This window comes from Schistocerca gregaria, chromosome 1 (assembly GCF_023897955.1).
Source record: "Schistocerca gregaria isolate iqSchGreg1 chromosome 1, iqSchGreg1.2, whole genome shotgun sequence".
Classification (NCBI taxonomy): domain Eukaryota; kingdom Metazoa; phylum Arthropoda; class Insecta; order Orthoptera; family Acrididae; genus Schistocerca; species Schistocerca gregaria.
Window position 1 is genome coordinate 518,727,165 of NC_064920.1, and position 24,788 is coordinate 518,751,952.

Here is a 24,788-nt window from a genome sequence, read left to right on the forward strand (position 1 = left end):
AACAATGCCTAACAATTAGACAAGCGAGTTGCAGATAGTGAACCACAATGCCATACATAGCCTTTTCGTGACATGCGGTTCATCAGATTATTTGGGAATAACGAGCCATCAACGGTCGATCTCTGCGATGTGCGATTTGCCCAAACACGTGCCTTCTTTGTATAGATTTACCGATATGCAATCTGGTAACTAGGTTTTTTTACCTGCGATAGATTTTCTAACGCTAAATTAACTTACATCCATCCTCTTTTTGTCATAAAATACTCTTTTTGTCATAAAATCCTACATTATCTTTAGTGTAAGAATTCACTAAAAATCGATTTCGGAAGCATCTAAATGGGCCGTGTTTGTAACGAGGCTACTAATATACAGACGTACATAGCGGTGAAAAAGTCATCTGATACCTTATAATAACGTGTCGGGCCTTCTTTTTCCCGGAGTAATGTAGCAATTCGACGTGACATGGTCTCAACAAGTCATTGGAAGTCCCCTGCAGAAACACGGAGGCATGCTGCACCCACAACCGTCCATAATTGCTAACAGGTTGCCAGTGCAGAATTTTGTGCACTAACTGACATGTCGATTACCCCATGAATGTTCGATGTTCTTCAAGTAGTGTGATTTGGGTGGTCAAATCATTCGCACGAATGGTTCAGGAAGTTCTTCAAAGCAAACGCGAGCAAAAGTGGCCCGGTGATATGGTGCATTGTCATCCATGAAAATTCAATTGTTGTTTGGGAATATGACGTCCACGAATGGCGGCAAATGATCTCCAAGTAGACGAACATCCAGAAGACCCAATCCATTCCTTGTGAACACAGCCCACAGAATCCCCAAGAGCTCGCACAGTGCCTAGTTAACAACTTGGCTACATGGCTCCGTGGGGTCCGCGCCATACTCGAACGCTACAACTGCTACCAACTGAAACCGGCAATCATCTGACCAAACCACGGTGATCCAGTCGTGCAGCGTCCAGCCGATATGGTCACGAGTCCAGGAGACGAGCGGTAGGCGATGTCGTGCTGTTAGCAAAGCCATTCACGTCATTCGTATGCTGCCACAAGCTATTAACGACATGTTTGGCCTCACTATATCAACAGATACATCCTCCGTACGCCTCACGTTTATTTCTGCTCTTGTTACACGCAGTATTGCTTGTCTGTTAGCACTGATCTCTACGCAAAGGCCCGGGCTCTTGGTCGTTACGTGAAGGCCGTCAGCCACTGCGTTGTCCGTTGTGATAGGTAATCCCTGAAATTTGGTATTCTCGGCACACTGTTGACACTGTCGATCTCGAATTATTGGAGTCCCCACCGATTTCCGAAATGGAATGTCTTATGTGTCAAGCACCAACTAACTTTCCGCGTTCAAAGTCTGATAATTCCGGTCGAGCGGTCAATCAGGTCGCATAATTTTTCACGTAAATTACCTGAGTACAAACGACAGCTCCGCCAACGCACTGCTCTTTCATACCTTGTGTACGCAATGCTACCGCCATCTGTATATGTGCAGACAGCCATCTCACGACTTCTGCCAATTCAGTGTAGATGCATTTTGTTGATACACAAGAATTGGCCCACTAATCCACCCAGAAGAATGTTTGTCAGCTCCTAAGAACTTGCAGCTGGCGCCGTTTCCAAGAAACCCGGGACAGAACCGCGTCAGCTGCTGGGTGCTGTCCGTGCTTATACAGCGGCGGCGGCGCGTCTGCGGCCAGTCGCAGACAACATGTGGACCGAGACGGCAGCTACTGTTGCGGTCCTTGCACTGGCCTTGGTCGCTACGTGGGTCTCTTCACAAGACGTGCCGGTGAGTTCTCGCTCAGCCAGAAGTCAGTGAGATGCGCCTGGATGGCACCCCCTTGTACCTCTGTATCACGCTGTATACGTTTTAAGCCTTTTTCTGAGAAGCGTCGCTTATTTCTCAGCTTGCAATTCTACAAATGTTAGCTGCAATTTATGCAAAGCCGGTTTAAGGCCACAGCGACGCAAACTGTCGCTTGGGGCACCAAGGTGAGAGGACGCGCCACAATTCTAAAATTTCTGTATAGAACGTGTCATAATTAGTACGCCCGCGGGGGGCGCCCCAGTGCAAGATTTGTATACAGTGTATATCACAGTTAGTAACGAAAACTAACCGAAAGTGTACAAGAGAAAAGGGGGGAGCCAAATGATTAGTCCCTCGGGTGGAAAGATGTTCTCGAACTGGCTCTGAGTCTGTGCATCGTTCTATAGTCTTTTTTCTCTTTATATGAGTCATATTTAGAAACATACCGTTCAAATATTGACAATAAATCACGTCTAATACAAGTGTAATTATGTTTGGTAGATAATAATTTGTTCATTATGTTATTGCAATGTCCTATACATATGTGGAAAAGTAAGGACATGGTGAAATACTTAAGGATGAGCGTGTTGCGCATACATAGGCGGAACGACTCGATTGCCGAACAATCAATGGAACCACTTCACAGAGGAAAGAGAGAAGACCGAACCAAGGGTCACTGAGATACTCATCCAACGCCGGTGCCAGGCGCTGCAACAGAGGCGTTCTGCGTCACGGAGTGGTCTGTTGTTAAACAACAGTTCCTAGAAGAGCTATCCTGTTTGATCTCGCGAAAACACCACGAAGGGAAAATTAGCGATTCGAGCTCACGCAGAGGCTTACCAGCGTTCCTTCTCCCCGCACACCCTTCGCGACCACAACGGGAAAGCGACAGCGGTACTCAAAATATCCTTCGCCACACACCATAGACTGCCTTGCGGAGTGTAGGTCTGGGTGTAGATAATTTTGTTGCGACACTTCGTGAAAGCTCACTGTTTGAAAGAGACTTTTTTACGTATGTAAAGAAAACTTTATGATTGCTGCTATTTGTCCCTTTCATAGAAATTCACTTAATGATTTACTGGTCAATGCGGCAGTGTTTCGGAATTGCTAAATGAGTGTGGGAATTGGATGTACATCCTAAAACTCTTTCCCCCTCTTCCTGCCCATCCCCTCCCCCACCACTAAGTTTATCACCTCCACGCTCTCCCTCCCCCTTCCTTACTCCTCTCCCTCACCTTGACCTTTGTTTATTGTTATTGCAAACGACATCTTCACTGGGAAATGAAATCGCTTAAAATGAGCGAGTAAACCGGTTGGGACCATTGGTATATATGTTATGAGAAAGAGACCTTTCCAGCTCTGCATCTGCGAGGATAGCAGCCTAGTATTTCGTACACTTTTAATCTGCCAATGGGTAGCAATAAAAAGTTTTGGACAATTTTGTTGGAGTATTCTAATTAAAATCGATAAATATATCTTACATGTTTTCTGTAAAACCGCTGGCAAGAAGGTAAACGAAAAAAAGGCATCGATGTCTACACAATTTTTGTTTGAAAATATGTATAAGGAGAAAAATATGTAAGTGAGAAACAGTTTGTCTATTGGCTCACATATCTTGCTATCGTAGTCTGAAGTGATAGCAAGAAACAAAACGTAAATGCATATTTTTGCAGCACAGCATTTTTCTTCTCGCTGTTTTAACAGACAACATGTACATTATCGTTAAAAAATGTAGTCCATGTGATTCTGAATTGTTACTCGTGTATTGTGTATCGTGTAAAAAATTGAAGTAAATCGATCTAGAACTTGTCGATAATTTTGAAAACTACATTTCCCTATTATATGTTCGTCTGAATGTTCATTAGAGTAACGCCTTAAACTTTGAAGTGAATCGATCAAGTCCTTCTCAATATTCGTGGAAACAACGTTAAACAACGAAAGCTAAGTCATAACGCTCCTCGTATCTTCCCAACCGTAACAGATACAAAGATGCGGTTTGGACAGTGAATTGCAGGGACAGCGGCTACTTGAATACATCACATTTCATGTTTGTGCTATTTTTTATTACAGAGATATGAGGTCATGTTTGTTTTTTTTAAATGGAACCCCATGTTAAATTTTTGCGCAACATGATGGGCTTAAAAAGATGGTTTCAAATATATGTGTATCATAATATTTAGGCGAAAAGTTTTTGAGACACAGATATGTTCTCGTACCGTTTTCGTCCTTCGAAGCGGCGTTGTCCGTTGTGACCTTTCTTGTTGTGTAGAGTACATGGTAAACGTCGCGAGTCAGTCCTTACACAAACACGCCCATTTACCCGACAATAGTAATACATACTGCGATATTTTGCGCAAAAATTAACTGATAGTGTCGCGCAAATATTATTCAGTTATTTGACAACTGTGATACCAAAATAGTAGACAACATACAGTATTAAAATACTCCAAGATGTTAATACATTTTAAGTAACAGAAATACAAATGTAAATGAAGAGGCCGTTATTGGTCACAATTATTTCGTAGGTATTTGTTTTTTGTTTGAAAATATTTACTATTGCTCACAATACGAAACAAATACACATAAAGATGCAAAATACATACTGTACATGATACAAAACTTTACTGAAGCATGTGCTCTAAATGCTTCCCCTCTGCCCCTCTGCTGCAATGCACGTTTGTAGTCGCCGTTCGAATGATTTCTGAATGGCTGCGTGGATGTCACGTGAGATATCAGTGCACGCTTCTATGATACGTTGCATCAGATCGTCTGGCGTAGTTGCTTTTGAGCATACAGTTTATGTTTGATTGCTCCCCACAAAAAAAAAAAAAAAAAAAAAAAAAAAAAAAAAAAAAAAAAAAATTCAAGAAGAGTCAAATAAGGAGACCGGGCTGGTCACTTCACTTCAGCACGTCGTCCTATCCAAAAATCCGGGAACTTTTCGTTCAACAGCTCTGTAGCCACACGGGAAGAGTGAGCGGGACAGCCGTCATGTTGGAACGACATGCACTGACGCGTAGTGAGTGGTACCTCTTCCAGCAAAATGGGCAGAACGTTTCGCAGGAACTGTGCATAGTTATTGCCATTTAGTATACCCGGAATGACGTACGGCCCCACAACGACATCTCCGACGATGCCGCACCACACGTTAACACTCCACGGTTGCTGATGTTGTCCCTTTCGAAGCCAATGAGGGTTCTCTGTTGACCAGTAATGCATATTATGCAAATTCAAATTACTGTGGTCGGTGAAAGTCGCTTCATCAGTAAAAATCACCCGGTGAAAATTCGTTGGATCATCTTGTAGGCGCTGCAGAACAAACCTGCAAAATTCCTGGCGCCGTTATAAATCCGCACCGGAGAGTGCTTGATGTAAAGAGAGCCGAAGTGGGTGAAATCTATGCCGGGGCAGTATGCGTAGAGCACTTCTCTGACTTATACCACATTCCGAGGCGATACGTTGCGACGAAACGGTAGCGTCAACGCTAGAACGGGCTTCATGTACCTCGACAGTTGCAGTTTTCTGCCTTGTCCTCTGTATTTCGTTCCATGATCCCGATTCAAGTAGTTTCTTGCAAACACGTGCAAGGAGCTGGCGCGTAGGACGCTCACGATCAGGATACAGCTCTCCATATCGCTTTATTGCTGTAACAGCATTTCTTCTGCTTTCACCATACGCTGGAAGCATATCCAACTTTTCTTAGTTGGTGTACATGCCTGCTCCAAGAAACTGTGGCGGAAATGCGATGTCTCATTACCCCAGCTACCTCGTGCGTCACCTTGCGGCGTTATCGAGGAGCTTGAAAACATCTCCTTCCCTGTTAAGTTCCTCGGTGGTCAACAGGAAAGGTCGCATCGGACAAGTCTCTTCGAAGGACGAACACGATACGAGAACATATCTGTGACTCAAAAGCTATTCGCCTAAATATTATGATGTACACGTATTTGAAACCGTCTTTTCAAGCCCATTATGTTACGCGAAAATTTAACATAGGGTTCCATTTAAAAAACCGAAGATGCCCTCATACCTCTGTAATAAAAAGGAGCACAAACATGAAATGTCATGTATTCAAGTAGCCCCTGTCCCTGCAATTCACTGTCCAAACCGCATCTTTGTATCTATTACGGTTGGGGAGATACCCGATACAAGGGGTGTTATGACTTATCTGCCTCACCCTGTATAATGCTATGCAAGTGACAGTTAAATGAAAACGAGACAAGTGGAAAACAAAAGTAATTAAAATATTTATTTTTTAAAAAGTAATCGCCATAACTCTTCATACATTTATCGCCCTTTGAGAGAAGACGCACAGTGTTTTCAAGATAAAATGTCTGCGGTTGCCTACAGCACTATGATTTTGTCCAAGCCTGTATCACCTCGTCTGAAGAAAATCGACGGCCACGAAACTATATCTTTAGGATTTCAAAAGTATGGAGGTCGTACGAGGAGAGATTGGGACTGTGTGAAGGACGTGTAGAGGCCTCCCAGTGAAACTTCTGCAGAGCAGTCGAAACAACCTTGGCAACATGTGATCCCATCTTTACACAGCTGCCATTAAGACGCGGTCTCTCACAGTACGATTTCCAGATTTCTGCAGTCCTGAAAACAGACATTCGTGGCCGTAGATCGGCTTGGATGAAGAGGTCCATGCCTGAATAGAATCACGCTTCCGTAGGCAATCGCAAACACTTGTCCATGATGACATTGGCCGTCTGTCTCACAATCTGTCTCGCAGTGGGATAATTGTATTAACAGTTATGGCGATCACTTTTGAAATAATGAATGGTTTACGTGCTTTTCTTACATCTGCGTGTTCTCGCGGTTAAGGCGCTAAGTCCGGAACCGCGCGACTGCTACGGTGGCAGGTTTGAATCCTGCCTCGGGCATGGATGTGTGTGATGTCCTTAGGTTAGTTAGGTTTAAGTAGTTCTAAGTTCTAGGGGACTGATGACCACAGATGTTAAGTCCCATAGTGCTCAGAGCCATTTGAACCATCTCATATCTGCCTCGTTTTGATTTGTCCACCCGACATTATTACTTGCTGCTAATTTTGTTTCACTAGGTTTTAAGTTTGCAGTCAGAGAAGTAAAGGATAAGCATATCAGAATTAATCATGACATGTGTAGTATCCACATATATTTCTTGAAATGTTCGTAACTCGTCATTCCTCTTCTGAAATCAGTTTTTTTTTATTTTTTGTTTTCGGAAGATTTTATAGTTTCACCAGGGTACGACAGTCTTAACTTTACATGACTGTCTTTTAAACCAACATCTGCTAATACTGACATGCATTCTAGTGTAAATAAATTGCCTAAAATTGCTCATTAAAAAGATTATTTCATAACAGCTGTTTAAGTTATGTCAGCAGTAGTAACATTAAAGGAAAAAATTTCCATTCTTAATTTGCGAAGTCCTATGACATTTAATAGTTTATTTTAAGTAACCTCTCAGAGCTTGTTTCAGCTACACATCTGGTGGTTAAAAATGATAATTACTAGATAAACTGAAGATTATACATTCTACAATTCTAAAATTTTATGGATAATTATAACTAAAATTCTGATTTACTTTCACACTATACATTTCAGAATACAGGTTCTTACATAAATGTGATAAATTTCTCTACAGTTTAAAAGTGGTCGTTCTTGAACGATACACAAAAGAGCCTACATGAAATATAACACGTTCTTACGATGAGCTAATATTTCCGGCCTCACTTATGCACGTTAGGAACAGAAAAAAATCAATATTTTGTTGGATATGTCTTATATTTGACACAGGTTTTGTGACAGAGTGTTGCGTTTATCTGTACACTGTTTTCTTGTTCCTGATTATGAAATGCGACCGGAGCGCAGTACGCTCTTCTCTCGCACTGACGCTGTTGGGGAAAGCGGCAGCATAAGCATGACTTCAGAGAGCCTGTGACGAAAGCTATTGACAACAGGCGCGGAGAAGCGAGGCCGACGAGAAAGACAGGCCGAGCCACGTACCCCACACTCAGCACATGACGTTGCATGTCTTAAAAAGTGCCAGCAGCGGCCTCCGGCGGAGAGCGAGTAACTATTTCAGACGAGTTTAATAATTCTTGGTTTCGCTTTTAAATTCATGCATGGTCCACTAACTGCGACATAATCGCGTATACAAACAGTGATCCAATACTGTAAAATGCTTTTTTTATTCCAGTTTCTGATCACAAATGAATTCTTTAGACGATGACCATCCTCAGATCTAAAATATATAAATATATACATCTAGTGAGCAGTGTGTCTTTTAACGTAAAACAGCAATGCGTATCACAATATATTGTCATACAACCAGGGAAATGTACAGATAAAATATGGTATAACCTACCTTTTTACACCATATCCTAAAGTGATACGGCCATAATGGTATCGTCAAAACATATAAATATAATCAGCACAGCATCGTCACATAGATTTAAAATATAGTGAAGAATAGGCCACATCGTCCACATAGTGATTATTGCCAACTAGCTACTGAAGTACAGTAGCATCCAGAAACCTGTTTGCCTACACCCTCCCTAGATGTCGTTGCTGTAGGCTTGCTTATATGTAGTCATCATTTACGCAAAAACATAATCTGATAAAAGCACATTACATAAAATGCATGTAGCAGACTTATTAAAATTGATGACTATCATAGAAACCAATTGTGATACATTAAAAGATAAATGCAGTTACAAATGTAAAATTATTAACCTTTTTTATGGTGAATTTGCGGTTATAACATATTTTATCTCTACATTTCCCTGGTTGTATGACAGTATATTGTGATACATATTGCTGTTTCATGTTAAAAGACACACTGCTCACTAGGTGTATATATTTTAGATCTGAGGATGGTCATTACAGACTGAAACCGGTCATCGTCTAAAGAATTCATTTGTGATCAGAGACTGGAATAAAAAAGCATTTCATGCAAGTTCTCTGCAGCACACGACAATGTTAAGGTCTTCATTTGGTACCTTTCCTGTTACGTACTAATTTCCCGTGGGCTCCGTACGGAGCCATGCGTTCGCGAAGTGTGGCGGACGACCTGACTTTCGTGACAAGTTCGTTGCAGGGCCGTATTTCTCTTGAGACCGTTGGTGGAGCGACTTTCGGACTGTTGCTGAACACTTACACACGTCCGCTGTGGATTTGTGATCTTCAGAAAATTAAGTTACACACTTGTTAAAATGTGATCTGGTTTCCATTTATTTATCTTCAGTGAATCACAATGAATTTTTTTTGAAAGAGGTCAAAGTTAAGTTTGTTTTACTCCGTACCAAAGGTTTCACTGTATCGACCGAAGCACGCATCTCAGTAGTGTGTGTCGAGCTGAAAATCGAATGAGAATATCTGAACTTCCTGGCAGGTTAAAACTTTGTGCCAGACCCACAATCCAATCTGGGTCCTTTGCCTTTGCCCTTCGCTGTGAGGGCGGGTCGTAAGTTGTACTTGAATCGCTCAGCCGTCAGAGTATTTGCCTGCAAAAGCCAAAGGTCTCAGGTTCGAGTCTCGGTTCGGTACAATGTTTTAATCTGTCAGGAAATTTAAAATCAGTCCACACACTGCTAAAGAGCGACACATTCATTCTGGAAACGGACATAGGTACTTGCGGGACAGAGTTCTTACAAGTGGGCTTCGCTAGAACGTGCCATAAAATACTACGAGCGCCAGTTTATTATTGCTGCTGCTGCCACAAATTGTTACGAATGTCCAAAATTGTGTTCCAAATACCAAAAAGGGATAACAAAAGATAACAAGGGATAACAGGTTTCGTATTTGGTAATAAAACAAAGTGATTGCCTTTTCAAGTGACATTACAGAGGAAGTACTACCTTGCTCATTTCACAACAGGGTGTCGATCGGTTTTTTTTTACGTACTCGATAATCGATAAGGGACCTTCAATTACTGGAAAGATATAACGGCCATTTTACTAAATAATATTCTCTATTATAAGAAACAGATTTCAGCCTTAGGCCATTTTCAAGTGTCAAGTGACGTGTGTGGAACACAAGTCACAGTTACAGTATATAGCTTCGGTTTTATAAACATGATATATTGTAACGATGAGTTGTGTTCCAAACAAGTTAGATGATTGTTGACATTTGTAGGACTTGAAAATGACCTGAGGCTGAAATGTAGATGGTGTAATAAAGCATATCGCAAAGGAAAAATATTCAAATACTGGGTTGGAGCTGTTGTAATTTTGATTACTGGAACGTCAAAAAGAATTAAAACTATTTCATGATTTGCTATTTACTCAATACTACAAGAACTTTAGTTTGGACGGACATAGAACATCAAAAAACGGAAAGCTTTACTAGAATTGTATAATGGGATGGCAACATATGTATTGCCGGTATATCAGCATTGTTTGTGGTCAAGGTAGGTAAAAATGCAAGATCGGCAGGTATGAGAATGTTCTCTTCAGAGCACTTTTCTGTCGCGAAGGATATAAAGTAGAAGCAATACGGCTTCTTTAGAACACTGAGGACACAACCAGCGAGCTTCACATCCAGTGAATACGGAGGCAACCTCAATCGCATTTTGTTCCAACTACCCGGAATGTCAGCAACTCAACCGGCTCTTCGGGAACAAACTTTGCGATCCACATAAATGAACCGGATGCGGCCTGTTACATGGATATATACAGCCGGAAAATAACTAGTACACCCTTTTACAGCTTACCATTTCTATCAAGATTTATAGCTGCAACAGTGCATGTAGGATAGATAAAGAGACATCGACCCATGCTGAAACACTCATTTTGTTACATGGTGTAGCTTCAGAGGCGGCAAAGTTGGCGCTGAGTCTGGCATCGAAGTGGGAATTTAAGGAGATGGGACCTGGATAAACTGACTAAACTAGAGGTTGTACAGAGTTACAGGGAGAGCATAAGGGAACACTTGACAGGAATGGGGGAAAGAAATACAGTAGAAGAAGAATGGGTAGCTCTGAGGGATGAAGTAGTGAAGGCAGCAGAGGATCAAGTAGGTAAAAAGACGAGGGCTAGTAGAAATCCTTGAAATGAAACAAGCAAGAAGGAATACAAACGTCTCAAAAATGACTTCGACAGGAAGTGCAAAATGGCTAAACAGGGATGGCTAGAGGACAAATGAAAGGATGTAGAGGCTTATCTCACTAGGAGTAAGATAGTATTGCCTACAAGAAAATTAAAGAGACCTTTGGAGAAAAGAGAACCACTTGTATGAACATCAAGAGCTCAGATGGAAACCCAGTTCTAAGCAAAGAAGGGAAAGCAGAAAGGTGGAAGGAGTATATAGAGGGTCTATACATGGGCGATGTACTTGAGGACAATATTATGGAAATGGAAGAGGATGCAGATGAAGATGAAATGGGAGATACGATACTGCGTGAAGAGTTTGACAGAGCACTGAAAGACCTGAGTCGAAACAAGGCCCACGGAGTAGACAACATTCCATTGGAACTACTGACGGCCTTGGGAGAGCCAGTCCTGACAAAACTCTACCATCTGGTGAGCAAGATGTATGAAACAGGTGAAATACCCTCAGACTTCAAGAAGAATATAATAATTCCAATCCCAAAGAAACGTGTTGACAGATGTGAAAATTACCGAACTATCAGTTTAATAAGTCACACCTGAATAATACTAACGCGAATTCTTGACAGACGAATGGAAAAACTAGTAGAAGCCGACCTCGGGGAAGAGCAGTTTGGATTCCGTAGGAATGTTGGAACACGTGAGGTAATACTGACCCTACGACTTATCTTAGAAGCTAGATTAAAGAAGGGCAAACCTGCGTTTCTAGCATTTGTAGACTTAGAGAAAGCTTTTGACAGTGTTGACTGGAATACTCTCTTTCAAATTCTGAAGGTGGCTGGGGTAAAATACAAGGAGCGAAAGGATATTTACAATTTGTACAGAAACCAGATGGCAGATATAAGAGTCGAGGGACATGGAAGGGAAGCAGTGGTTGGGAAGGGAGTGAGACAGGGTTGTAGTCTCTCCCCGATGTTATTCAATCTGTATATTGAGCAAGCAGTGAGGGAAACAAAAGAAGAATTCGGAGTAGGTATTAAAATCCATGGAGAAGAAATAAAAACTTTGAGGTTCGCCGATGACATTGTAATTCTGCCAGAGACAGCAAAGGACTTGGAAGAGCAGTTGTACGAAATGGACAGTGTCTTGAAACGAGGATAATGGAATGTAGTCGAATTAAGTCGGGTGATGGTGAGGGAATTAGATTAGGAAATGAGACACTTAAAGTAGTAAAGGAGTTTTGCTATTTGGGGAGGAAAACAACTAATATTGGTCGAAGTAGAGAGGATATAAAATGTAGATTGACAATGGCAAGGAAAGCGTTTCTGAAGAAGAGAAATTTGTTAACATCGAGTATAGATTTAAGTGTCAGGAAGTCATTTCTGAAAGTATTTGTTTGGAATGTAGCCATGTATGGAAGTGAAACATGGAAGATAAATAGTTTGGACAAGAAGAGAATAGAAGCTTTCGAAATGTGGTGCTACAGAAGAATGCCGAAGATTAGATCACATAACTAATGAGGAAGTATTGAATAGGATTGGGGAGAAGAGACGTTTATGGCACAACTTGACCAGAAGAAGGGATCGGTTTTTAGGACATGTTCTGAGGCATCAAGGGATCACCAATTTAGTATTGGAGGGCAGCGTGGAGGGTAAAAATCGTAGAGGGAGACCAAGAGATGAATACACTAAACATATACAGAAGGATGTAGGTTGCAGTAGGTACTGGGAGATGAAGAAGCTTGCACAGGATAGAGTAGCATGGAGAGCTGCATAAAACCAGTCTCAGGACTGAAGACCACAACAACAACAACTTGCATCCAGTCGGTCGTACAGGTGGCAAATACTGTCTTGGGATACTCATTCCACTCTTGATTCCCTTCCACATGTAGTTGTTTGCTGACGTGCCGCACGAGCTACTTCTCGTCCCATCATATACCACGTGTGCTCTGTTGGAGACAAGTGTAGAGTTCCAGTTCATCGCACCCCAGACCATAAGGCTTTAGGTGAAGCCAGTGTGTGTTGGACGAATGCACTCTACGAGACGGCGCTCACCAGGTCTACGTCGTACGCTAAACGAGCGTCACTTGCATTCAGGCAGAATCTGCTTTCATCGCTGAAGGCCATGGGGCGCCACGCCTTCCTGCATCTGATCCTCTGGCCGCACTCGTGGAGCAGTGGCATGAGTGGAAGACGGACTAGAGGCGTCCGTGCCGTAAATCCCACAGCTAATAACTGGTTCGTAACAGTTCGTGTTAACACATCTAGGCTCACAAGACCTTTCATTGTGCTGTTGTAGCTGTACGACTTGTCAGTGCTGCTCTTACAATCCAACGATCCTTGTGGGCGTCGTTTCTGGGTGGACGTCCAGAACTTTGTCTACTGTTGTGAGAAGCTTTACATGAGCACTGTTTCCAGCATCATTGCACAACTGACGCAGCATGTCCAACTTGTGTGTCAGTTCTCCGAAAGAACCATCCCGCCACTCGGAAGGCCACAATCTAACCCCTCTCAAACTCACTCAGTGAGATGTGAGAAGCACGAGTGCGTCTCTACATCTACATCTACATCCATACTCCGCAAGCCACCTGACGGTGTGTGGCGGAGGGTACCCTGAGTACCTCTATCGGTTCTCCCTTCTATTCCAGTCTCGTATTGTACGTGGAAAGAAGGATTGTCGGTATGCTTCTGTGTGGGCTCTAATCTCTCTGATTTTATCCTCATGGTCTCTTCGCGAGATATACGTAGGAGGGAGCAATATACTGCTTGACTCTTCGGTGAAGGTATGTTCTCGAAACTTTAACAAAAGCCCGTACCGAGCTACTGAGCGTCTCTCCTGCAGAGTCTTCCACTGGAGTTTATCTATCATCTCCGTAACGCTTTCGCAATTACTAAATGATCCTGTAACGAAGCGCGCTGCTCTCCGTTGGATCTTCTCTATCTCTTCTATCAACCCTACCTGGTGCGGATCCCACACTGCTGAGCAGTATTCAAGCATTGGACGAACAAGCGTACTGTAACCTACTTCCTTTGTTGTCGGATTGCATTTCCTTAAGATTCTTCCAATGAATCTCAGTCTGGCACCTGCTTTACCGACGATCAACTTTATATGCTCATTCCATTTTAAATCACTCCTAATGAGTACTCCCAGATAATTTATGGAATTAACTACTTCCAGTTGCTGACCTGCTATTTTGTAGCTAAATGATAAGGGACCTATCTTTCTATGTATTCGCATCACATTACACTTGTCTACATTGAGATTCAATTGCCATTCCCTGCACCATGCGTCAATTCGCTGCAGATCCTCCTGCATTTCAGTACAATTTTCCATTGTTGCAACCTCTCGATACACCACAGCATCATCTGCAAAAAGCCTCAGTGAACTTCCGATGTCATCCACCAGGTCATTTATGTATATTGTGAATAGCAACGGTCCTATGACACTCCCCTGCGGCACACCTGAAATCACTCTTACTTCGGAAGACTTCTCTCCATTGAGAATGACATGCTGAGTTCTGTTATCTAGGAACTCCTCAATCCAATCACACAATTGATCTGATAGTCCGTATGCTCTTACTTTGTTCATTAAACGACTGTGGGGAACTGTGTCAAACGCCTTGCGGAAGTCAAGAAACACGGCATCTACCTGTGAACCCGTGTCTAAGGCCCTCTGAGTCTCGTGGGCGAATAGCGAGAGCTGGGTTTCACACGACCGTCTTTTTCGAAACCCATGCTGATTCCTACAGAGTAGATTTCTAGCCTCCAGAAAAGACATTATACTCGAACATAATACGTGTTCCAAAATTCTACAACTGATCGACGTTAGAGATATAGGTCTATAGTTCTGCACATCTGTTTGACGTCCCTTCTTGAAAACGGGGATGACCTGTGCCCTTTTCCAATCCTTTGGAACGCTTCGCTCTTCTAGAGACCTACGGTACACCGCTGCAAGAAGGGGGGCAAGTTCCTTCGCGTACTCTGTGTAAAATCGAACTGGTATTCCATCAGGACCAGCGGCCTTTCCTCTTTTGAGCGATTTTAATTGTTTCTCTATCCCTCTGTCGTCTATTTCGATATCTACCATTTTGTCAACTGTGCGACAATCTAGAGAAGGAACTACAGTGCAGTCTTCCTCTGTGAAACAGCTTTGGAAGAAGACATTTAGTAATTCGGCCTTTAGTCTGTCATCCTCTGTTTCAGTACCATTTTGGTCACAGAGTGTGACATGGTAGCCTGTTTTGCTTCACTCGTTTGCACCACACTGAACCATATGGCTATGAACATTCCAAATTAAAGGGTATACACAGATGGCACTCTGGTAGCTGTGCAACTACGGTATCTGTTGGCATACAATGTTAATCCATTATCAGTACATCTACTGCCATCTAGGTGGACTATGGCGTTATCGGATCAAAATCGACGTTGGCTTTCCAGGCGTACTATTTCTTTTTTCCCAACGGTGTGTTAGATCATAAATGATAATTTGTCAGTGGTTAATGGTAATGGGTATGAAATCTTATGGGACTTAACTGCTCAGGTCATCAGTCCCTAAGCTTACACACTACTTAACCTAAATTATCCTAAGGGCAACACACACACCCATGCCTGAGGGAGGACTCGAACCTCCGCCGGAACCAGCCGCACAGTCCATGACTGCAGTGCCTTAGACCGCTCAGCTAATCCCGCGTTGCTAATTTGTCAGTGGATGACATGTTAAAAATACCCTGGATTATGGTAATATAAGTTAGACACCACTAGAAACTGCTAACTTTAGTAGTTAGTAGCTATTTTTAACTTATTAATAGAAGCTGCTTCCTGATACAGAAAGCTCTACTAGAATTGTGTCATGGGATTTCATATTATGTATTCCCGGTAGATCAGCATGGTTTGTGGTAAAGACAGGTAAAAATCCACGATCGGCATGGACGAGAATGTCCTCGTCAGAGCGTTTTTCTGTTGCGACAGATCCAACGTAGAAGCAATACGGCTTCTTTAGAGCATTGAGGACACAACCAGCGAGCTTCACATCCAGTGAATGTAGAAGCGACCTCAGTCGCATCATGTCCCAAATTGGAGTGTCTGCAACTCAACCGGTTCTTCGGGAACAGACGTTGCAATCCACATAAATGAACCGAATGCTTCCTGATACATGCCTGAAGAAAAAAATTAGTTCACCCTTTTAGAGCTTACCAATTCTCTCAAGATGTATAGTTGCAACAGTGCATATGGAGTGATTTCCATAGCACACACGGTTCTGAGGAACCAGACATCGACCCGTGCTGAAACGCCCATATTATTACATGCATGGTGAAACTCCGCCGCCGGCATAGCAGGCGCTCGCTGGCTATGGCACCCAGTCCCTCGTACAGATGGCGAATACTGTCTTGGGATGCAGTACTCCACGCTCGCCCTGTTGACGTAGTTCTGTAAGAGTCATTTGCTGAATATGCAAGTCATTTGGCATTTCTTGCATCACCGATCCAACGATCTTCAAATGTTCAGTTAAGGTTGTCTGAAATCATCTGTGCGAAATGGGCAGAACATCCGTTATGTTGGTACCACATGTAGTGCATTATGTGCAGAGGGATATGTTCCAAGAATTGCTGCAGCGTATCTATCAGGAACTTATGGAGATTTAGGATACTATCACTAAAACAGGGACAAATGATGATACTCTTGAGAAGCCTGAACTCCACGTTGACAGGCCACTTTCGTTGTGTGTTCACTTCTTTCAGCAATCGCAGATTTTCAAGCGACCGGTGGTGTAACGCAGATCGATTTGCCCGTGTACAAAACGTGACACAGAGACGCCGCACCACTTTGCAATTTTCGAAGCTACAACTCTAAGAATTGTAACTGGTTTCGAAGTCATTACCATGAAGCTGATTATGGAGCTAAGTGCGGAAAGGATTAAATGCGATAGAAAGTAATATTAGCGGAAGGCACCTTCCCCTGATCCCACTTACACATTCAAGCTACCCTTTATTATTATGTGAGCTGTGTGTTATCGCTGTTCTAATGTTATTTGCATTTCTGTCATCAACTGCTGTTGTTTTTCGTTGGCTTATCTTTATTTTTACATTTCCGGTTTCTTGAAATTTTTTATAATGCTTGCAAAGACAGATCGTGAGCTTTTGGAACAATCAGGACATATTTCATCACACAAACTGTATCGCTGCTCCACAGGTTGTCGACATTCACCGTAAACAGATACCATAACCACTTTTTGGCTGACATCATGAAAGTCTCAATAGCTTTGTGGCTAACTTCACTGACCTCTAGAAGAGCAGAGCACAGACTACTGAGCTTCAAGCGCTCAGGTGTACACACGAACCACGAGTCACGTGTTTGCCGACGTTTGGTTCAGGCGTTCGTAGAACCACGTCTTCTGACGGTGGGGCGGTGGTTTGTGGGGCCTTCGATCAAATTCCAATTTGTTATGTCACTGAACTACACTACTGACCATTAAAATTGCTACACCACGAATATGACGTGCTACAGACGCGAAATTTAACCGAGAGGAAGAAGATACTGTGATATGCAAATAATTAGCTTTTCAGAGTATTCATACGACGTTGGTGCCTGTGGCGACACCTACAACGTGCTGACATGAGGAAATTTTCCAACCGATTTCTCACACACAAACAGCAGTTGACCGGCGTTGCCTGGTGAAACCTTGTTGTAATGCATCGTGCAAGGAGGAGAAATGCGTACCATCAGGTTTCCGACTTTGGTAAAGGTTCGATCGTAGTCTATCGCGATTGCGGTTTATCGTATCGTGACGTTGCTGCTCGCGTTGGTCGAGATCCAATGACTGTTAGCAGAATATGGAATCGGTGGGTTCAGGAGGGTAGTACGGAACGCCGTGCTGGATCCTAACGGCCTCGTATCACTAGCAGTCGAGATGACAGGCATCTTATCCACATGGCTGTAACGAATCATGTAGCCAGGTCTCGATCCCTGAGTCAACAGATGGGGACGTTTGAGAGACAACAACCATCTGCACGAACAGATCGACGACGTTTGCAGCAGCATGGACTATCAACTCGGAGACCGTGGCTGCGGTTACCCTTGACGCTGCATCACAAACATGAGCGCCTGCGATGGTGTACTCAATGACGAATCTGGGTGCACGAATGGCAAAACTTCATTTTTTTTCTAAACAATCCAGGTACTGTTTACAGCATCATGATAGTCCCATCCGTGTTTGGCAACATCGCGGCGAACGCACATTGGAAGCGTGTATTCGTCGTTTCCATACTGGTGCTATCACCCGGCGTGAAGGTATGGGGTGCCTTTGATTACACATCTCGCTCACCTCTTGTTCGCAGTGACGGCACTTTGAACAGTGGACATTACATTTCAGATGTGTTACGACCCGTGGCTCAATCCTTCATTCGATCCCTGCGAAACCCTACATTTGATCAGGATAATGCATGACCGCATGTTGCAGGTCCTGTACGGGTCATTTTGGATACAGAAAATGTGCCGGCCGGAGTGGCTGTGCGGTTCTAGGCGCTACAGTCTGGAGCTGCGAGACCGCTACGGTCGTAGGTTCGAATCCTGCCTCGGGCATGGATGTGTGTGATGTCCTTAGGTTAGTTAGGTTTAAATAGTTTTACGTTCTAGGGGACTGATAATCTCAGAAGTTGAGTCCCATAGTGCTCAGAGTCATTTGAACCATTTCGATACAGAAAATGTTCGACTACTGCTCTGGCCAGCACATTCTCCAGATCTCTCACCAATTGAAAACGTCTGGTCAAAGGTGGCCGAACAACTGGCTCATCACAATACGCCAGTCACTACTCTTGATGAACTGTGGTATCGTGTTGAAGCTGCATGGGCAGCTGTACCTGTACACTCCATCCAAGCTCTGCTTGACTCAATGCCCAGGCGTATCAAGGCCGTTATTACTGCCAGAGGTGGTTGTTCTGGGTACTGATTTCTCAGGATCTATGCACCCAAATTGCGTGAAAATGTTATCACATGTCAGTTCTAGTATATTATATTTGTCCAATGAATACCCGTATATCATCTGCATTTCTTCTTGGCGTAGCAATTTTAATGGCCAGTAGCGTAAATTGCGATGGCTGTTTCAAACGACATAGAAAAGTTTGTAACTCCATTTCTAAAAGCTAGCTATTAATGTTAAAAATTGTTTGTGTACTTCAGGAAATTTACCACACTGTGTGGTACAACTTAGCGAAAACAGAGATCGATATGCTTACTGGTTCTCTGGCGGCCTTTTCCTATGCGTGGCAGTGGCTGATCAGGTACACTGCACATGCCGAGTCAGCTATCGATTTGACTCCCTTATACACTCTCATAGACGCACATACACAATACACACCTTCAGTTTTTGTCCACTCCTGAAACAAAACTCAAATAAATTGATTTTTAGATTAGTCCTTCCTTGCAGGAACACATTTTTATCCTTCTTTATCGAGACATGTTTCGCTTAAATTACAGCATCATCAGTGGATTTTTATTTGCTATCACTTAAAAGGAAAAACTACCTTTTACTATCTGTACATAGAAATTTTCAGTTGTCAAGGATAGTTTTCACTAATTGAAACAAAAAACCTTTGTACCTTGTTAACATATGCTGTCGATTTTCGGCTTTCTATACTTTTCAGTTTAGTGAGGGCCGATTTGAGCCAAAAGCGATACGAGTGGCTGCTTGAAGCACCAAACTTATAGGTGCGCCAGAAGGAACTTACTTACGCTGAACGACGAGGTTATTAGCGAGGGGCGCCAGAGGGGTTGCAACCAGGGTGTTCGGAAATTCCCGTAACAAACATCTAGGACATAGAGGGGCGTGAGTTTGAATAGGAACCCATGTCGGGAAACGTATTGTTTCCGTGCTACAACCATTTGAAAACTAATCGCCGATCCGGGTTACACATTTATCGTAGTATTGTACCAACTTTCCATTCATTAATAACGATAGAAATTGTAGGTAGGCTGTTTAGGTTTTTTTATTGGTAACGCAACCGCCACGTAACGCTCTGTATGAAAATCACTGGCTGTGCCGTGTGCAGTCTGTGGCTGGTTTGCACTGTTGTCTGCCATTGTAGTGTTGGGCAGCGGCAGATGGATGCTAACAGCGCGTAGCGTTGCGCAGTTGGAGGTGAGCCGCCAGCAGTGATGGATGTGGGGAGAGAGATGGCGGAATTTTGAAATTTGTAAGACTGGATGTCATGAATTGCTATATATGTATATATTATGACTTTTGAACACTATTAAGGTAAATACATTGTTTGTTCTCTATCAAAATCTTTCTTTTGCTAACTATTCCTATCAGTAGTTAGTGCCTTTAGTAGTTTGAATCTTTTATTTAGCTGGCAGTAGTGGCGCTCGCTGTATTGCAGTAGTTCGAGTAACCAAGATTTTTGTGAGGTAAGTGATTTGTGAAACGTATAGGTTAATGTTAGTCAGGACCATTCTTTTGTAGGGATCATTGAAAGTTAGATTGCGTTGCGCTAAAAATATTGTGTGTCAGTTTAAGCACAGTCTTGTATAATTTTTCTAAGGGCACGTTTCAAAATTAACTCTTGCACTCGTTGATAGGTTCTCTTCAACCAAATGCAGCACGGCCCCTTCCACATGGGGTGTTCGGCGTCTCCTTGGAGCACCTCAGTTCTGCCTACTGACGGTGCAAGTATCCCTTCCTCGAAGCCGTTGTATAATTGTGGCGGAAAGGGTATGCGATGGAGCCGGACGTTGTGGATAACAATCTTGATAATGGCAACGAGCAGCTCTTCCATTACCTTGAGCTTCGCCATACAGAACTTTCATATTGGTGTATTCTGCAAATATGTACTCGACCACGTTGCTCTGACACTCACATAACACGCGAATGAGGTTCTAACCAGGTTACGGAGGTAGGACAGACGTCAAATTATACCAGCCAGTCCGACGTAACCACCCCTGCCTCGTTTCCGAACCCAATTTGAATTATTGCATGCCTAGTCCCCTCTACAAGTACTAGATGTTTTAACGGGTGTTGCCGGACGCTGTGGCGGAGCGGTTCTAGGCACTTCAGTCCGGAGCCGCGCGACTGCTACGGTCGCAGGTTCGAAACCTGCCTCGGGCATGGATGTGTGTGATATCCTTAGGTTAGTTAGGTTTAAGTAGTTCTAAGTGTAGGTGACTGGTGACTTCAGATGTTAAGTCCCATAGAGCTTAGAGCCAGTTTTTAATAGTATACAGGGGCTCAAAGCTGAGAGGGGCGCCGGAAGCGAGAAAGTGCAAGATCTTTTAACAGCGTGTATCACAAGTAGTAGTGAAGGCTGACACGGATGAAAGTGTGCGACGGAAAACGGCAGCCATGAGCATAGCATTCCTTAACTTTGCTCATCTGCAGTAATAGAGAATTTAATATAGTGAACTTATTTACATCGTAAACAGGGCTTGGAATGTTAAACTGTTGTGGCTAGACGGGCCACAAAGCGCACGTCAGTACACCACACTCAAAGAGCTCAGAGGAATTGTGCAAGTGTTGCTTTCACTGTGGCCACTGCATTAAACACCGTGGTAGTGAACAACAGTAAAAACGATCATTACGGGTGAAAAATAAAACTGCATGAGAAGACAGAAGGAGAAGGGAAGCCTGATATTTATTCGTTAATACCCTTTTCGAAATTAATTGAGGATGAACAAGTATAATTATCGTTTCCTATTCGACCTTGTATTTAACGAAACAGGACACTGCTTAGAAAATCAATTAGTTCTTCCGAGAAATGCAGACTTCTTTAAGATTCCATGCCACCGTTGATTCGAAGTTTATAAAAAAACTATAGTTTCAACAGGTAAACTTCCTCACTGCCAGTACCATTTCTATTCGTAGTCTCAATGACATCTCTTCCTCTGAAGTACTGCGCACGGAGAGTTTTTCTCTCGTCTTTGATGTTCTTTCGTGTTTGCTGTGCTCTTTTTTTAACATACAGCGCATTTCCAGCGTTTTTAGTTTATTAGGCAGTCTGCGGACTCTTGTAGCGCGCTAAACGGAACGTGTAAACGGCCTCTCAGGTTGTTCCGCGCGGCTACTCTTAGACATTTTGCGGTAATTACTGTTTCCAGTGGTTTGTCACCTATTTACGAGGGCTATTCGGGAAGTAAGGAACGATAGGTCGCGAAATGGAAACCACAGTGAAAATCAAAACTGTTTTATTTGCAACAGTTAGCTACAACTTCCAGCTACTTATCTCCAAAGTCGCGATCCGGCTTAGACGTTTATCTTAGCGTTTTACCAACAGTACCATCGTTTTAGAAGGCAGTCACCAGTGCTGTCCGCCAATTCTCTACTCTGGCCTATAGCTCATTGTCTGTGCCAAAATGTTGTCTTCATAGCCAGCAGTTCATATGAGCTGAGATGAACCTCAGAGGGAGACAATTCCGGGCTGTATTGTGGGTAATCAAACATTTCCAATTGAAAACGATGCAGAAACATCTTCATTGCCCTGCAGAATGCGGCTGAGAATTTTCTTCAAGAAGAAAACGCACGACAGTTATGTAATGTTGTGTGCATAGGCTCAGGCGAAATTTCTCACCAGGTCCTCGTACTTGGCGGGACACACTATTGTTCTAAATATCTTTGCATGCTCCATGTGTGCTCAGAACTAAATATAACGACGTAACGCGATCGACGAGCATACTAAAAACACTGCCCAACACACCTGTGCAAAACTTCATCTTTTCATTTAGCATCGATCGTTCCTTACTTCCCGAATAAACCTCGTATGTGTTACCTCACTGTAGGAAAACTCTCCCAGATAGCCGCTCTCATTTGCACGCCGCTTCTGGGATTCATGGATGCGCCGGTCCGGACCGAATCGGCCAGCGAATTAACGACAAGGGACGTTATGCCGACCGTACTGGTTATTGTTTTTATGCAATTTCCCACATAGCAATTAGCTGGCACCAATGTCCCGCCTCAAAAAATTTGCCTCCCAAGTTCGACGAAACCATCCTGGCATTTGCCTAAAGCGATTTAGAGAACTCACGAGAAACCTAAATCTGGATGGTAATTCATGGCAGACATGCGTACGTAACGCAACGGAAATTTAATTGCATTTGAAGTGGTCTATTGATTATGATGATCTAGTAACGTAACGTTGCAACATAGCATAATAACGAGACGACGGAAAAGCTGTTGCCACGGAACTCTCGAGAGAAACTTACCTTCAGTAACCTGAAACTATAACAATTTACTGAAGCAAAGAAATGCTTGATATTCGAATAAATTGGCCGGGGAGGACTTGGTTGTAATTGAACTATCGAAAGAATTAAAACAGGGCAACAGTTCTATAACCCCATGAGGCATCAGTGCAATTTTCGTGACTATTCAGTGCTGCTGTATGTCAAAAGTAGTGTAATAACGAACGAATTACCCTAAACACATGGAATTTCCTTTTGAAACTTAGAATAATTATTTGATCCCAACAACTCAAGGATTCTACACAAAACAGTCAGATTAATGTTACAATGTTGTGCTCTCAGCAGAGACGTACAAACACCCGTTCCATTATGTATATGTGAATATATACGTGGTGTCCATAATTGAAGTTCGACAATCAATACGCTGCAGAAGGAGAACCACAGCTCAGAATGACGTCAAATTTCACCAGCACAATATTGACTCAGGGAAAACGTCGTAGAAAAAAATTACGAAAGTTTGATCAATAGATGACGCTGTAAGTGTCAGAATATGCACACCAACAATGCGCAGCCCACGGCTGTTCCTCAGTTGAGCTCGCAGACGCCCAACATGACTGCCTTCATGCACGAACGCGTGTTGCGGGTAAAGGTCTTTCACAAGATCGGTGGCTGTGCGCTAGCAGCCCTGCAGAAGTTTAGGACGCTCAAGGGTAAAAAAGGGACATTGGTTCGATATCTGCTAAGGGATAGGAGCAAATGAGAACCAAATTCTAAAAGCCAGGACCTTTTGAAATATAATGTCGTAGAGGGAGGCAAGCAGTTGACCCGACGTCTGTCAAAGATGCCACCACAGCATTGCAAGAGCGGTCAACCGGTGATACGCAAACATGGAATACACGGGGAATTGCTCGAACGTTGGAGATGCCTGCGAGCACGGCATTGCTATTCATACAATATCACGTACGTTCAGGAGTTGTATCCTGCTTACTTGCGAGCAAGACAAACGTTCCTCTGGAATTTCCCGCTCTCTTGGAAGTGGACAATGAATCGCCACGGAATATTCTGTGGACAGACGAAGCCCATTTCCATCGTCAAGGACAAGTCAGTATGCAGAAACACAGGGAAAATCCACACGCACAACTGGCACCAAACTATTTCGCGAAGGTGATGCGAGCTGAAGACATCGTTTTGTTGCAAAATCTCAGTTCCGCCAGAGATATACATTAGAAAATTTGAGACTTCTTCCACTGGGGCTGTCCAGAAACCGACTACAGGGAAGCCAGAAAGCATTGCCTCAGTCTCTGAAAATGATAACAGCGCAAAACGACCTCGAGGCGTCTTGTGCGAGTGCTACACTCGGAGCTACGCGACCGTCTGCATACCGAGGCGCAGCCAGCGACAGGAAGGAGTATCCAGATGCGACCAAATATCGTACTGGAAGAGCACAGAGTACGTGACTAGCTGCCGAGAGTGTCCTGTAAGCCCGCCCAAGGACCATTTAAATGGGGGCAAATCGACACAGAAGTAAGAGTAATCCAACGAAGTCTTCAGTCGACACCGTTTCTACGTCGCATGTCGCCGTACGTCGTACTAAGTTTTGACTAGCCTTGACAGCCCCGTTTCTACGGTGATAGGTTTTCAGAGTAGCAGATGGGCTACTGATGAGAAGTTACGTGCAGATAGTGCCAGAGGAGTCATCAAGTGTTATGTAGCATGTCGGAGCACTTAGGTTTTCTACCCTGATTCCTTAACTATCCTCACCGAATTCC

The 24,788-nt window shown here is 43.3% G+C and overlaps 1 protein-coding gene across 1 annotated transcript in view; it reads left to right on the forward strand.

The window, feature by feature from the left end:
* Positions 1 to 1,705: 1,705 nt before the first annotated feature.
* The window catches only part of LOC126354677 (inter-alpha-trypsin inhibitor heavy chain H4-like), a 142,760-nt gene continuing 119,677 nt past the window's right edge, over positions 1,706 to 24,788 (forward strand). The window contains exon 1 of the mRNA XM_050004482.1: positions 1,706 to 1,809. Within this exon, the coding sequence (XP_049860439.1) occupies positions 1,729 to 1,809 (81 nt within the window). The 5' untranslated portion in view covers positions 1,706 to 1,728. The remainder of the gene's footprint in view (positions 1,810 to 24,788) is intronic.